The 13480-nt window shown below is 36.1% G+C and overlaps 1 protein-coding gene across 1 annotated transcript in view; it reads right to left on the bottom strand.

The window, feature by feature from the left end:
* Positions 1 to 2690: 2690 nt before the first annotated feature.
* Positions 2691 to 13480, bottom strand: part of LOC106869344 (enhancer of polycomb homolog 1) — a 136232-nt gene continuing 125442 nt past the window's right edge. The window contains exons 13-15 of the mRNA XM_089354215.1: positions 10524 to 11002; positions 8227 to 8455; positions 2691 to 7029 (exon numbers count right to left, since the gene is read on the bottom strand). Coding sequence (XP_089210341.1) covers positions 6957 to 7029; positions 8227 to 8455; positions 10524 to 11002 — 781 coding nt within the window. The 3' untranslated portion in view covers positions 2691 to 6956. The remainder of the gene's footprint in view (positions 7030 to 8226; positions 8456 to 10523; positions 11003 to 13480) is intronic.

The following is a 13480-nucleotide window of genomic DNA, read 5'->3' as shown; positions in this document are numbered from 1 at the left end:
AAAGGTACCAAACTCAGGGATGATTTCATATGTAGCGTTATGTGTAAAAGAACACAAGTAAGGTTCAAAATTATACATACATACATACATGTGTGTGTGTGTGTGTAATAGCTCTTAATCCTATAACAGCATCAGCCAATGTTGTAAGAAAGCCAGGACTGGATGGTAGATGGTTCTATAGTTCATTCCTTAGCTTTAGCTTTGTAAATAGACCGCAATATAGGCCCCTGCTTCAGAATGTATTACAGATGTGACAATATCTAGATACATAACAGCTGGAGAGGCAGTTGAGCATTTTAGAAGGCATATCACTACTACCATCCTGGGCCTAGCTCTTAAGATAAATTGATAACAGATGTGTCTTAAAGAATGACATGAAAGCTGTTTACCAATTCTATATACTTGTATTACTCTCTCCATTATCCACTAGGTATTTTATTTTGTCAAACACTATGTCTGCCGCCCTACTGCTATTCACATAAATGAGGATGACAAAGGCAATTGCTTAGAGAAGACTAATGTTATTAAAAAGATCAAGTCAAAATTATAGCTAACAGTAGTACAACAACAGTTGACTTCTTTGCATCAACCAACTTTTATTAAGTTGATCTTTTATCTTTTACCTTTTCAGTCACTAGACTGTGGCCATGCTGGGACACCACTTTGAAGAATTTTTAGTTGAATGAATTGACCCCAGGACTTTTTTTTTAAAAGCCTGGAACTTATTCTATTAGTATTTTTTTTTTGCCGAACCACTAAGTTATGGGGACATAAACACACCAGCATCAGTTGTCAAGTGGCGGTCAGAGAAAACACACACACGAAGGGTTTCTTTCAGTTTCTGTCTACTAAATCCACTCACAAGATCAGCCTGAGGCAATAGATGACACTTGCCCAAGGTGCTATGCAGTGGGTTTGAACCTGGAATCATGCAGTTGAGAAACAAACTTCTAACCAGTCACCAAAATGTCTTCTACTGTTTTGGTTATTTTCTTGCTCTAATCATTGGAGCAACAATAAACAAAATTAATAAAACCATCAAGCCTATTTTATACAACTATATACTCCAGAAGATAGCATTCACCTAGGCCCAGAAGATAATTTCTTTAACAAACTTTTTAACCTGTATTAATGCTTGATTTTTCTTTGTATTTTGTTTATTACTATCTACAAGTTAGAATTAAGGAAATTCAGATACTTAAGGATTTATAACTAGATGATCATTATACAAGAGCACATTCTAGTTTTATAACACACACATACATGTTCATGGTGGTGCACCAGCATGACCGCAGCCACTTGGCTGAAACACATAAATAAATAAATAAAATACATACATCTATAATATAAATACAACCAGCCGAAATTGCAAAGATAATCTGGACCTCGACTGAGGAAAGAAAACTCCAAATGACCCGTCCTTGCTTTCTTTGTATTGTCTGCCTGGATGTTTTGTTGTCCCTTTTTTGTATCATCTAACTGTCTGGATGTTTTGCGTTCTTGTCCCATCTTTGTATGTATATATATATATATATATATATATATATATATATATAAATATATAGACAAATAGATAGATAGGTGAGGCTTTTTGTATTACTGAAGCTAATGTTTCTACAGCCAGATACTCTGTTTACTGTTAAACCAAGAAACTAGGAACTGGAAAAAGGTGCCTGTTTTCAGCTAGGACATCTAAGATAAGGGATGTTAATAATTCATCTTAGGAATGTCACTCAAAGGCAAAAGTAGAATTTGAGCTAATATCCATAAAGTCAGAAATCAATTAGCTTAACTTCATCACATCATAAAGAGAGAGGGGGAGAGGGGGAGAGGGGGAGGGAGGGAGGGAGAGAGGGGGGGAGGGAGGGAGAGAGAGAAAGAGAGGGAGGGAGAGAGGGGGGGGAGAGAGAAAGAGAGGGAGGGAGGGAGGAGGGAGGGAGAGAAAGAGAGGGAGGGAGAGAGAGGGAGGAGGGAGGGAGAGACAGAGGAGGGAGGGAGGGAGAGAGAAAGAGAGGGAGGGAGAGAGGGAGAGAGAGAGAGAGAGAGAGAGAGAGAATATATTTTAAGTTTTTATTTTTTCAACTAATAACTTCACCTCTATGTTTTTTTATTATATTTGTACCCTCATCATTTCAATTGGTTTCATCCCCAAACACAATCCAGTGTCTCTATTCTTCAAGATGCACCTTCAGTCTGCTCCAGAAATAAGACACCTGGTCGTGATCAAAGATAAAACCTGACTGAAAAGTAATAGGTGCAAATACAAAGAAAGAAATCCATCTTTATAAGTGAAGAAGTTGTTTTTGTTTCTTTTTTAATTCTGTTTCTAAGTATAAAATTTCCTATTATTAAAACAAGAATATAGAATTATATTTTTTCCTCTGAGCAAAATCATAATTATTACAATTAATATAACAGAGAAAAAAAGGGAAGTATGATAATCATGCCTTTACAAATAGCAGCACTTGTATTAAATGAAACAGTTGCAAATGTAATTGCTGAAAACTGACTAGATCACTAGGGTTCTTAACAATTCTTTCTAATTTTGGTACAAAGCCAGGGATCTTGAGAGGAGGGGTAAGTCAATTATATAGACCCTTCCCCCAGTACTCAATTGGTACTTATTTTATCAACCTCCAAGAAGATGACAGACAAAGTCGACCTCGGCAGAATTTGAATTCAGAACGTAAAGACAAATGTAATGCCACTAAACATTTCATCTGGTGTGCTAACGATTCTGCCAGCAATAATGATAATAATAATCATAGTGATAAAATAAAGAAAAACTGTTGTAGGAAATAAATTAAAACAACTGACAACTGATTTTCCTGCAAGCTAACAAGTGCCATTAAAGAGTGTTACAAAGTTATATAAACGGGTAAGGAAGAATGGCTGCAGTTGATAAAGCAATGATGCTCTAAAGCCAAAATGTATAAATTAGAAAACCAACAAAACTCAACAGATACAAGTTATGAGAAATGTTTACTAAATGCTGCACATATGTTAAGAACCAGGTGCAAGGTTTTTTTTTAAACAATAAAGTTTGAGAAAATGGACAAATTAAAAGCCAAGAACAGGTTTTGGCATTTTCAAAGCTGAAAAATGAATAAAAACACTCAAAATAAGCCTCAGCAATGTTCATGGTAATAATCTACAAAGTCTTATTTTACATAGAAAGAGTTACATGACTGCATTTTTGTTTTGAACTGTAATATATATAGTAGTATATGAGAGGGAAGGAAAGTACAATCTTAACTTTCTGAGTCTTAGTCCCACCTGCTCTCTATTGAAGATTGGACAACAAAAGATCCCAACTGAAACAAACACAAGCACAAGTCATGAGCCTGCTCCCAAGCCAGGGCCTTATCTGCCACAATTCTCAACTAGGTATTCATAAGGAGAATTAGAGGTTAATAGGTAAATGAAAAAGAATGTATTTAATTCAAATTGATTTTGACAACAAGTAAATACAAACTATGAGTTCTCTCTCATAAAGACAGAAATGAAAATAGAAGGGGCTGTGTATATAGTGCAGGAAAGTTTCGAATTTAAAATGGAGTTGGGGAGAAAAAGAACAAGGAATGTAGCAGAGAGAAGAATGGAGGAGACATTAGGAAATCTGAGAATATGTTACAGAAGAAATTAGCAGAGATGAGGAATTTTGAAAAAGAAAGAAAAAAATTCTGGACAACTGCTTTTTAATTCTTTAACTGGCTTCAATCATTGCAATGTGACCAGAACAAGGTACCACATTTTTTTTTCTGCAGGGGTTCACTTAGTCATACCAACCCCAGTAGAACTTATTTTATGAATATCTATTTGTGAAACAGCTAAACACAGACACTGACAGATTACACAAACAAACAACAAGCTCTCCTACAGTTTCCATCTACCAAATTTCACTTACAAAGCAGTGCTCAACCTGAGTTTATTAATAGAAGACAATAGCCCAAGGTGCCACAAAGTGGGATTGAACCCAAAGTTAACTTCTGAGCTACTTTTAATGAATGTGTAGTTGTAGAATATATTGCTAAAAGTTTTATATTTAGTTTATTTTTGGGGTTTATATCTCTCTTCTAATTGCATTTTTATTCCTCATGTTAGGACATTTCAGTATAGCTGACATATTTGAGTTGTCAAGCTAAAATGCAAAAAAAATCTCTGGCAAATAATCACATTTTCACATTTGATTATAAAAGGATATGAAAAAAAAATTAAGGTTTTATGCAAAGGGATGCAGAAATACAGAGAAAATATATGAATTCTTGTATACGTGCATGTGTGTGTGTGAGTGTTTTTACATCCATTTCTCCAAGCCAGCATAAGTTATACAGACACACACAGGTGCTATCATAAGAAATAAAGGGAATTAATGTGATCAGTGATTATGCATAGGAATGAGATAAGCCATGAGACAATGTATATCCGTTATGCATCATGTATGTGTATATGTGTACATACACACTCACGTGCATACACACATATATGCTGTATATGAAATATGTACACTGACATAACAAAACTATTATAAATAAGCAAGCACTAATGCATACAACTGCTGCCCACCAACAGTGACAACAATATCATCACCATCACAATCAACAACAACAACAAGAGTATAGATTCCAAGAACAATCAACCCTAAGGACCTAGGAAGTTTGTGACAGTAAAGTTTTATTAATTCTAAAAGGTGTCAAATCCATCATTTACTACCTGGCATATAGCTGATTATTCTGAAGCCAAACAGTTTGCTTGTAGTCAATGACAACCACCTTCAACACAATTTTCCATCACCACTAATGACAAGAATAACAATGCTGTTTAAATCCCCCACCAAATAATAACACACAATAGCCCATTATATGATGAAATGGTCATGTCCAGAAAGCCTACTGAGTGGATTTACAAGTCAATATCAAGTATTTGATGAGTAATAGTACCCCCACAGGACACTAGTACCAATGATAAAACTAACAACAAAACACATCACCACATATAAAGAGATATTTATCTGTAACCAGAAAGTACAGCTTACAGCTTGGGGTTTTTTTTTCATCTTTTGCAAAAAGAACCATGTTTTTAATGAGGGAGGGAAAAATTGTTTGTAAGAGAAGTTCATGGGAGTGAGAAACAAATGAGGGAATCAAATATGGAGACAGGGACAGAGACAAACAAACCATGTAAAGAGGCATTTGGTAAATGTAAGACATGAGCTAAGGAACTAAAAAACATTTAAAATAAAAAAAAAACACCTGCATCCCAAAATAACAATGGTGGGGGTGGGGGGTATTATTTTGTTAGAATAAACCAATTAAATAAAAATTTGGTTCCCTGTTTCTTTGACCAAAAGCTTTCAGAACAAAGGTGTATGGTAGTAAACTCAAAACAATATCTAAAAACATAAAAAAAAAAAGAACAAACTTTCATACTTTTAATTCTGACAGATTAATAAAGCCAAACTAATCATGTAATTACTAAAAGGGGACAAGAGAAACAGAGGGGGGTAATAATTATAGATATACATACACACACATACATGTGTATAGTATATGCATGTGTGTATATGTATGTATGTATGTGTGTGTATATATAAAACAAAATCCTGTTTCAATCATTTCGTTTTTGCTGTTTGATACTATATAAAACTACTTTTTTTTTATATATTACTCGTGATATGAATTTTAGAAATGCTTTACTAGTAGTAGTAGTTGTAGTAGTAGTAGTAGGAACAAGAGCAACCCCCTAAAAGTCATCATTACTGCTTGCTGCCACAAGAAAAATTCCTGAAATGTATTTCATTGGCAACCAAAGTTGGTGCATCCAAAGTCCCAGACAGGCAGTGCATGTGTGTATGCATGCGCACATGTGTGTGTGTGTATGTGGGTTTGTGTATGCACGTTCAAGAAATACCATTTCAACTGGCTCCTTTAATGCTTCACCCTCCCCACCCATTCACTACCCTGTCTCTTGCCACTTATTTTCTTTGCTTATGCTCTTCTTTCTTTCTCTCTCTCACTCTCTCTCTCTCTCTCGCTCTACCTTTCATAATTATTATATTATTATTAATGTTATTATCATTATTATTATTATTATTATTATTATGATAATCTTTCTCCATGGGAGAAAACATGTAGCAAATCACATTGTGGTCGTTGCTTTCTGCTGACAGGTTTCGTTTTTTTTTTTTTTTGTTTGAGTTGTCTGTAACTCTTTTTTTTTTTGTTTTTGTTGTTTTACCATTTCTTTCAAAGCGAAGAAAAAAAGACCAACGAAAAACAAAAAAAAAAACAAACAAAACCAAACAAAAACAATCCTTTAATACTTCCTTCTGTTTTGCTGCAGGTAGAGATGTCTGTCTATCCAGTTATTTTGTTGTTTATTTTTTTTTTCTGATCTAAATTTTGTGTTTTTTCCTTTTCTTTTCACTGAAAATTAAAAAAAAAAAATAAATAAAAAAATACAATACAAAAAGAAAAAAAAAACACCGGCCACAGACCTTGCTGCTGTCACATTATGATTCTACTGCCAGCCCCACCAAGACCCCTAGTCCAAAACATGTCCATATGTGTGTGTGTGAGTGTTGGTACCTACTTCACACTGTACAGTAATAGCAGCCACCAGTTGACAGTGAAGAGGTGCAGACAATAGTAGGAATTGCTGTAGAGTAGTAGTAGTAGTAGTAGTAATAGTAGTAGTAATATTAATAGTAATAGTAGTAGTAGTAGTAGTAGTAGCAGTTAGATAACCTACACAAAACAATGCACTGTACACAGAAAGACAGCCAGACCAGGCAACAGCAGCTACAGTTTGTGGTTCAATCACTGGCAGGAAGATGGAGCATTCTAGAGGATAGGGGGTAGAAGAACAAGAGTTGAAATGTCTTCAAGGGCTTTTTTTTTCTTTCTTTCTTTCCAGTATTTTTTTTTTAGTCCGTCAAACTAACCAAATATGGCAGATCAAGTAACATCCATTGGTACAATTCTGTCTTTACTGAAATTACTCAGAAGACTTCCATCTTCATAGGTCTGTCTGTAAAAGAAATAAAAGAAATACATCATACAACAATATAAGAACAAATGAACAATAAAGAGAAACATAATATAATGAAGGTAAAGAGAGAGAGAGAGAGAGAGAGAGAGAGAGAGAGAGGAAAGAAAGCTTCTGAGAATGCGGAAAGCTTAATAAAACTTTTATATTTCAGGCGCAAAGGCCCATCTCTAGAAGAAAAGAACAATCTGAGAAAAGTTTAGTTCTGTAAGTTCCATTAACCCATTCAGATTTGAATGGGCTACATGACTGAACTTTTCAGTCATGTAGGTTCATGACTGAACCTACATGAATGAACTTTTCTCAGGCTGTTGTTTCCTTCTGAAAATGGGCCTTTGCGTCTGAAATATAAAGGTTTTATTATTTTTAGTATTCTCGTTTGTGAGAGCAGTCGAGTTTATTTCAGATATTCTCGTTTTAAAAATCATCTCTGGCTAATTGTTGAGAGGACGTTGGTGTTGCCTTGGTGGAGGTTTGCACTGTCTGAGGGTTCTTGTTATTATTATTAACATTCTGCACATTCACTAATCCTTGGACAGTTTCAGTAACATATCAGTTTTTTTTGTAGAAGTAAAAGTCTGGAGAAAGAAAAGCTGTGAGTGGTCTCCCATGCTTCTTTCCACAATGCAAAGGAGAATGACAGACAGAGCAGTATTGACTGGGAGTACTTAATTGGTAAATCCCAAACGTACAAGAGTAAAATATAAAATATGTCATCATCATCATCGTCGTCGTTTAACGTCCACTTTCCATGCTAGCATGGGTTGGACGATTTGACTGAGGACTGGTGAAACCGGATGGCTACACCAGGCTCCAATCTGATTTGGCAGAGTTTCTACAGCTGGATGCCCTTCCTAATGCCAACCACTCCGAGAGTGTAGTGGGTGCTTTTACGTGCCACCGGCACGAGGGCCAGTCAGGAGGTACTGGCGACGGCCACGCTCGAAATGGTGTATTTTACGTGCCACCTGCACAGGAGCAAGTCCAGCGGCACTGGCAACGATCTCGCTCGAATGTTTTTTCACGTGCCACTGGCATAAGTGCCACTAAGGCAACGCTGGTAACGATCAAAGGCCCAAAGTTGGTAACAATCAAACGAAAGAAAATAATAAAAAAATATAAAGCACAAACGGAGAGAGAATAATTATTGAAATAATTAAGTAATAATGGGATGCTTACTTTTTAAAGGATTCAAGAGCAGAGGGATTCTTTGCCGTAAGCTTGAGGACTGGTAAAGCAGACTTTGATGCAGTGATTATTTTATTGGAGGTCACGTTATTTAAACCTGCTACTAGTGAAGATGAAACAATTCCTGATGGAAGATGAGAGTCACTACTGGGAGATGACTGACTGAGGTTGAGTTGTAGGACAGTTGCAGCCTGGCCTCTATTGGACTGGTTCTCTCGAACTGAAACAAGAAAAGAATAGGCACAAAAACAATGAGATCACAGTTATAATCACAATCTGTATAGGCACACTATATTACATATACATGGAAAAAAACTACCTGCATTAGTTGTTATCTGTCGAGACACTACATCCTTCAAAACTTCCATGCTTCCTGAAATTCGCTAGCAGTACACCTGATGCCCCAACCCCTGCTGTTTTTATCGTTTTTTTAAGACTTATTCACTGTTTACTTCCTGTGTATATTCTATGTAGTGTTGGCTACATTTTCTGATGAGTTGTACTGCACCTGAGCACTGTATATTGTAAGTTGGTCATCATTATTATTATTATATAGTGGTTAGGGTAAAGAAGGGCACCCAACTATAGAAATCATACCAAAGCAGATATTGGAGCATGATGTAAGTGTCTGAACCCTTAGGTCCAGCCAACCCATGCAAGTATTGGAGATGGAGATTAAAAGATGATGACCACATGCACACATAGATACATATACATGACAGGCTCTGAACACTTCCCATCCATCAAATTCACTCAAAAGTTTATGATTGGCCAGGGGCTGTATAGACACTTGCCCAAGTTGCTGTGCAGTGGGGCTGAACAAGACCACATGGTTGCAAAGTAAACATCTTGACCACACATCATCATCATTTAACGTCTGTTTTCCATGCTAGCAAGGGTTGGATGATTTAACTGGGGACTGGCGAACCAGATGGTTACACCAGACTCCAATCTGATCTAGCAGAGTTTCTACAGCTGGATGCCCTTCCTAACGCCAACCATTCCAAGAGTGTAGTGGGTGCTTTTTACGTGCCACCAGCACGAGGGCCAGTCTATCTGTACTGTATATATATATTTATATTTCCGTCTACCAAATTCACTCACAAGGCTTTGGTCGGTGCGAGGCTATAGTAGAAGACACTTGCCCAAGGTGCCACGCAGTGGGACTGAACCCGGAACCATGTGGTTCGTAAGCAAGCTACTTACCACACAGCCACTCCTACGCCTTATTTATATTTACTTGCTAATTTTTTTTGTTCATATTTCTAAGGTGAATTTATTAGTTGAAGCAGATGTAAAATCTGGACCTAAGATTTACAGGATATTCAACAGTCAACTATATCTGTACAGGTGGAAAAAGTGCAATAAACATTTAAGAATGCTATGGTTATACACTGTTATCTCCCCTTTCCAGCTCCATAATATATTTTTCAATATATATTTTTACTTACCGTATTTGATGGCATATTAGATGCACATCAATTGTAGCAACGTGTATTTAGGAAATAAGACTTTTAGTGCTTTTCAGCTTATTGGAGGGAAAATGTGCGTGTTATATACCATCATATACGGTAATACTTTTATACTGATTTTTACACTGTAAATGTTATTCGAAAAAACAACAAATTCTATAAACATTGCAACTGGAAATTTCTAACAAAAGCTATTGGGTGTTAACTACAATAACGATTCAATTAGTTAAAACCAACAAAATACAGCCTTACGTTAATAGGATTTTAAAAAATTCTAGTGGTTTTAGAATGATAAAATGAAAACAAGCTAGTTGTTCCTTAAGTTTCTGTTAGCAAACTTCCGCGGGTCGTTATTTTAACTTCCTTTACTACTAAACGGGAATTTTCGTAAAAGCACAAGTAGTCGGATTATTTTTTGGACTATCAAGTACGTATCACTTTCTCAATAAATTGTAATAACCAGAGTTAAGTCCCTTGACCTAGTTTGTGATGCAATTTGGATTCTTTCCTAGTTTTTGCCATTATGGCTGAGATCATATTGGAGCACTATCTTCAAAATATATACGGATATTACCTACCTAATTACATATGGATATAGCAGAGGGCTGTATTGTCAAATAACACAGCATTCAATTTGTTTATAGAGGATAACAAAAAGGTCAAGGGAGATTTGGCCGCTATTTTGAACTGGTTAAGTAACCACAAAGAGGTCCCCTTTATTGGCTTGTGTTTGATATTTGTAATAATAGCAGATGTAGGTGTGGTGCAAGTGGCAGTGATGATGATGATTGTGATAGGATATAAAATGTTACTCACTACATTCTCTGATGGGACCATTAGATAATGACGACGACGATGAGGATGAATGCGAATTAGCACCAGATGAGTTCTGCAGCTGTGCAGTGTCTCTCACAGCTGACACAGCAAACTTTGCACTTGCAGAGTCCAAGGTGAGATGAGATGAAGAATGGTTTGATGATGATGTGGAATGTTGTTCAAGTGTCTGAATGGTATCAGTTTCACAGGATTCCAAACGTTGGCGCTGTTTCTGTTGCATTAACAATATTTGTTCTCTGTGGTTCTGAAAGCTTTCAAAGTTAAACTCTGTGGTAGATGCATTGTTAGTCGTCGTCGTCGTCGTAGTGGTGGTGGTGGTGGTGGTGGTGGTGGTGGCTGTTGCTGTTGTTACTGTTGTTCCTGTTGCTGTTGTTGTCGTCTCTTTAAATGACTGACCACTGCTGCAAGGACTTTGAATTTCCTCCTCTTTTATATGTTTTCTTGGTGTGTAATGTGGACTAAAAATGTAAAAGAGAAAAATCTTAAATATTTATATTTAAAGAACTTTATTATAATCTAATTTCTCACTTACTGTATTACATTTTCTAAATGAATTTAATTAACATTTCATCTTACCTATAATTAAACACAGTAATGAATTAACAGCTCTTGTGATGTTTATTTCTCTGAACAAAACCCACCAGTAACAATTAGTCGTACAACCCCTTCCCTTGCGACTTTTTTTGGAGAAAATGTTTCATTTTCAGGTGAATTTTTTTATTGCTTTTTTTTTATAGTATTTTTAATGTTGATTATGGAAATAACTATTGCTTTTATCTATTTCCAATATTTTATTTGAAATTTTATTTTGAAGATACCATTTTTGGCAAAAACGAGATAACTCATCTTCCCATATTTTTTAATATTCTTATTTATTGCTTTTTTTCCCCAACTTTATCATCAAAAGTAATGGGGAATTACACATTTATTTTACCCTTGTCTTCTCAAAAATCTTTATTTATCATCATTATCATCATCATCGGTTAACGTCCGCTGTCCATGCTAGCATGGGTTGGACGATTTGACTGAGGACTGGTGAAACTAGATGGCTACACCAAAAAAACCAAAAAAAAAACCAGAAAAAAACGAGAAATGCCAAGAACTGATGCACAAACTCGCCTGTGGCTGTTTTTGAAATTATATGCTTTGGATGAGTTTACTTGTCGCACTCTGAAAAAGACAAATTGGGTGAAGACAAGTTAACTCGTCTTTGCCAGGTAGGGGGTTAAAAAGCCAACGTACATATATTTCAATCCCAGAACAATTTTGGTACAAGGCCAGCAATTTCAAGGGAGAGGATAAGTTGATTATATCGACCCCAGTGTTCAAATGATACTTATTTTACTGACCTTGGTGGCATTTGAACTTAGAATGTAAAGTTGGATGAAATGTTACTAAGCATTTTTTCTTGGTGAGGTAACGATTCTGTCTGCTCACTGCCTTGAACCCCAGTATTGTTAACCGACAGAATTTCAATGACAGCTAAGCATAATGACCAAAATTATGTACAGAGTGTAAATAGTTATCTTAGTTCATGATTGTGTGAAGTGAATATCAGAAGTTAAATGCTTAAGAATGATTTTGTTGGTGTCTAAGAAAGAAGGTTATAGCGTCTGCTGTGTAAAAAAAAACAGAGCTATAAAGTTTCTGCATTTGTTTCCCAATGTCTTTATGACTGTAGAACCTCATTTTGAGTTATTTTGGCTGTTAGAAAAATTACAAAATTATTAATTAGAAGATGTAGCATATAGTTAATTAAGCAAATACAGAGTTAAGGCACCTGAAAGAAAAAAAAGAAAACGAAGAAAACTATAAAGTGAAATAAATCAATTCCTCAGATTTAACAAATTTTCCCTAAACCCAGAAGTAATCCCTGAAGAAATGCCAGTATGTTTCCTTTACTAGAACTTGCTGAAAGGTAAGAATTAGGTTTGATAAACTAAAAACACACTCTACAACTAGTTGTATTTTTTCTGGAAAGTATTTGCAGTTTTCTATCAGTTGAAATTGAAATGATTACCATGTGGAAGAGTCTTTATAGCCATTTAAAAACTGCCCAGGAAGAGCATATGAAGGAGGCTCATGAGAGGAAGGTTTCTAAATACCAGGAGCTGGTAGAGCAGTGCAGAAACCAGGACTGGCAGGCATGTTGTGGGGCAATTGAAGTGGGCTGCTAGGTTTTTATTGAGCATTTATTCTGCAAAGCTCTGACTGGACTTGGGAGTTTTACTTGTGCAGCAAGCAAAGGGGAAGGTCATAAATGCCATCACTGAACTGCAGAGAAGGCCACTAGGTGGCTTTGGGTAAAGAGAATAGATTAGTGGGATGCAAGCTGTGACTTGATCAACCCCAACTGGGTCAACTGGGTGAGGTCTGATGTGGAAAAACTTGAAACCCTTTGAGACCACAGAAACGTCACTGATGATGTATTCCAGAATATCCATGAGATTATCTTAGGATTAAATTACATTCATATTGTTCTATTTCTTAATGGTAGTGAACAAGGCTGTGAGTTAAGCTCTTAGATTGGGCATTTCATTTCACATTCCTCCAATTTACTCAGCTGAAAACTAGCAGCCATCTAGGAGTGGCGCAGCACTCTCCTTCAGCTAGCATATCCTTAACGTTCTGCTAAATCAATGAGAGGAAGGGCTGAGAGGGTGCTAATGTGTGCTTGTGAGTACATCAACACCCAATACAAACAATTAGCAAAAGCATGGTACATGCTTCTAGGCCATTTTTAACCTGTAAGTAACAGCTATGATATGGGTTGTTTTTTTAATCCTGGACACTACAAAGTTGTCAAAAAGTATTATCCTTCATACACAACCTGATCTCTGACATAAGTCTACATCTAAATTTTGCTGAAACAAATGAAATAAAAATCGTGTGTGTGTGTGTGTGTGTGTGTGTGTGTGTGTGTGTGTGTGTGTGTG

The sequence above is a fragment of the Octopus bimaculoides genome, chromosome 6, assembly GCF_046866305.1.
Source record: "Octopus bimaculoides isolate indiv1 chromosome 6, ASM4686630v1, whole genome shotgun sequence".
Taxonomy (NCBI): domain Eukaryota; kingdom Metazoa; phylum Mollusca; class Cephalopoda; order Octopoda; family Octopodidae; genus Octopus; species Octopus bimaculoides.
The sequence above is the reverse complement of the archived record's forward strand: the minus strand, read 5'-3'. Positions and strand labels throughout refer to the sequence as shown.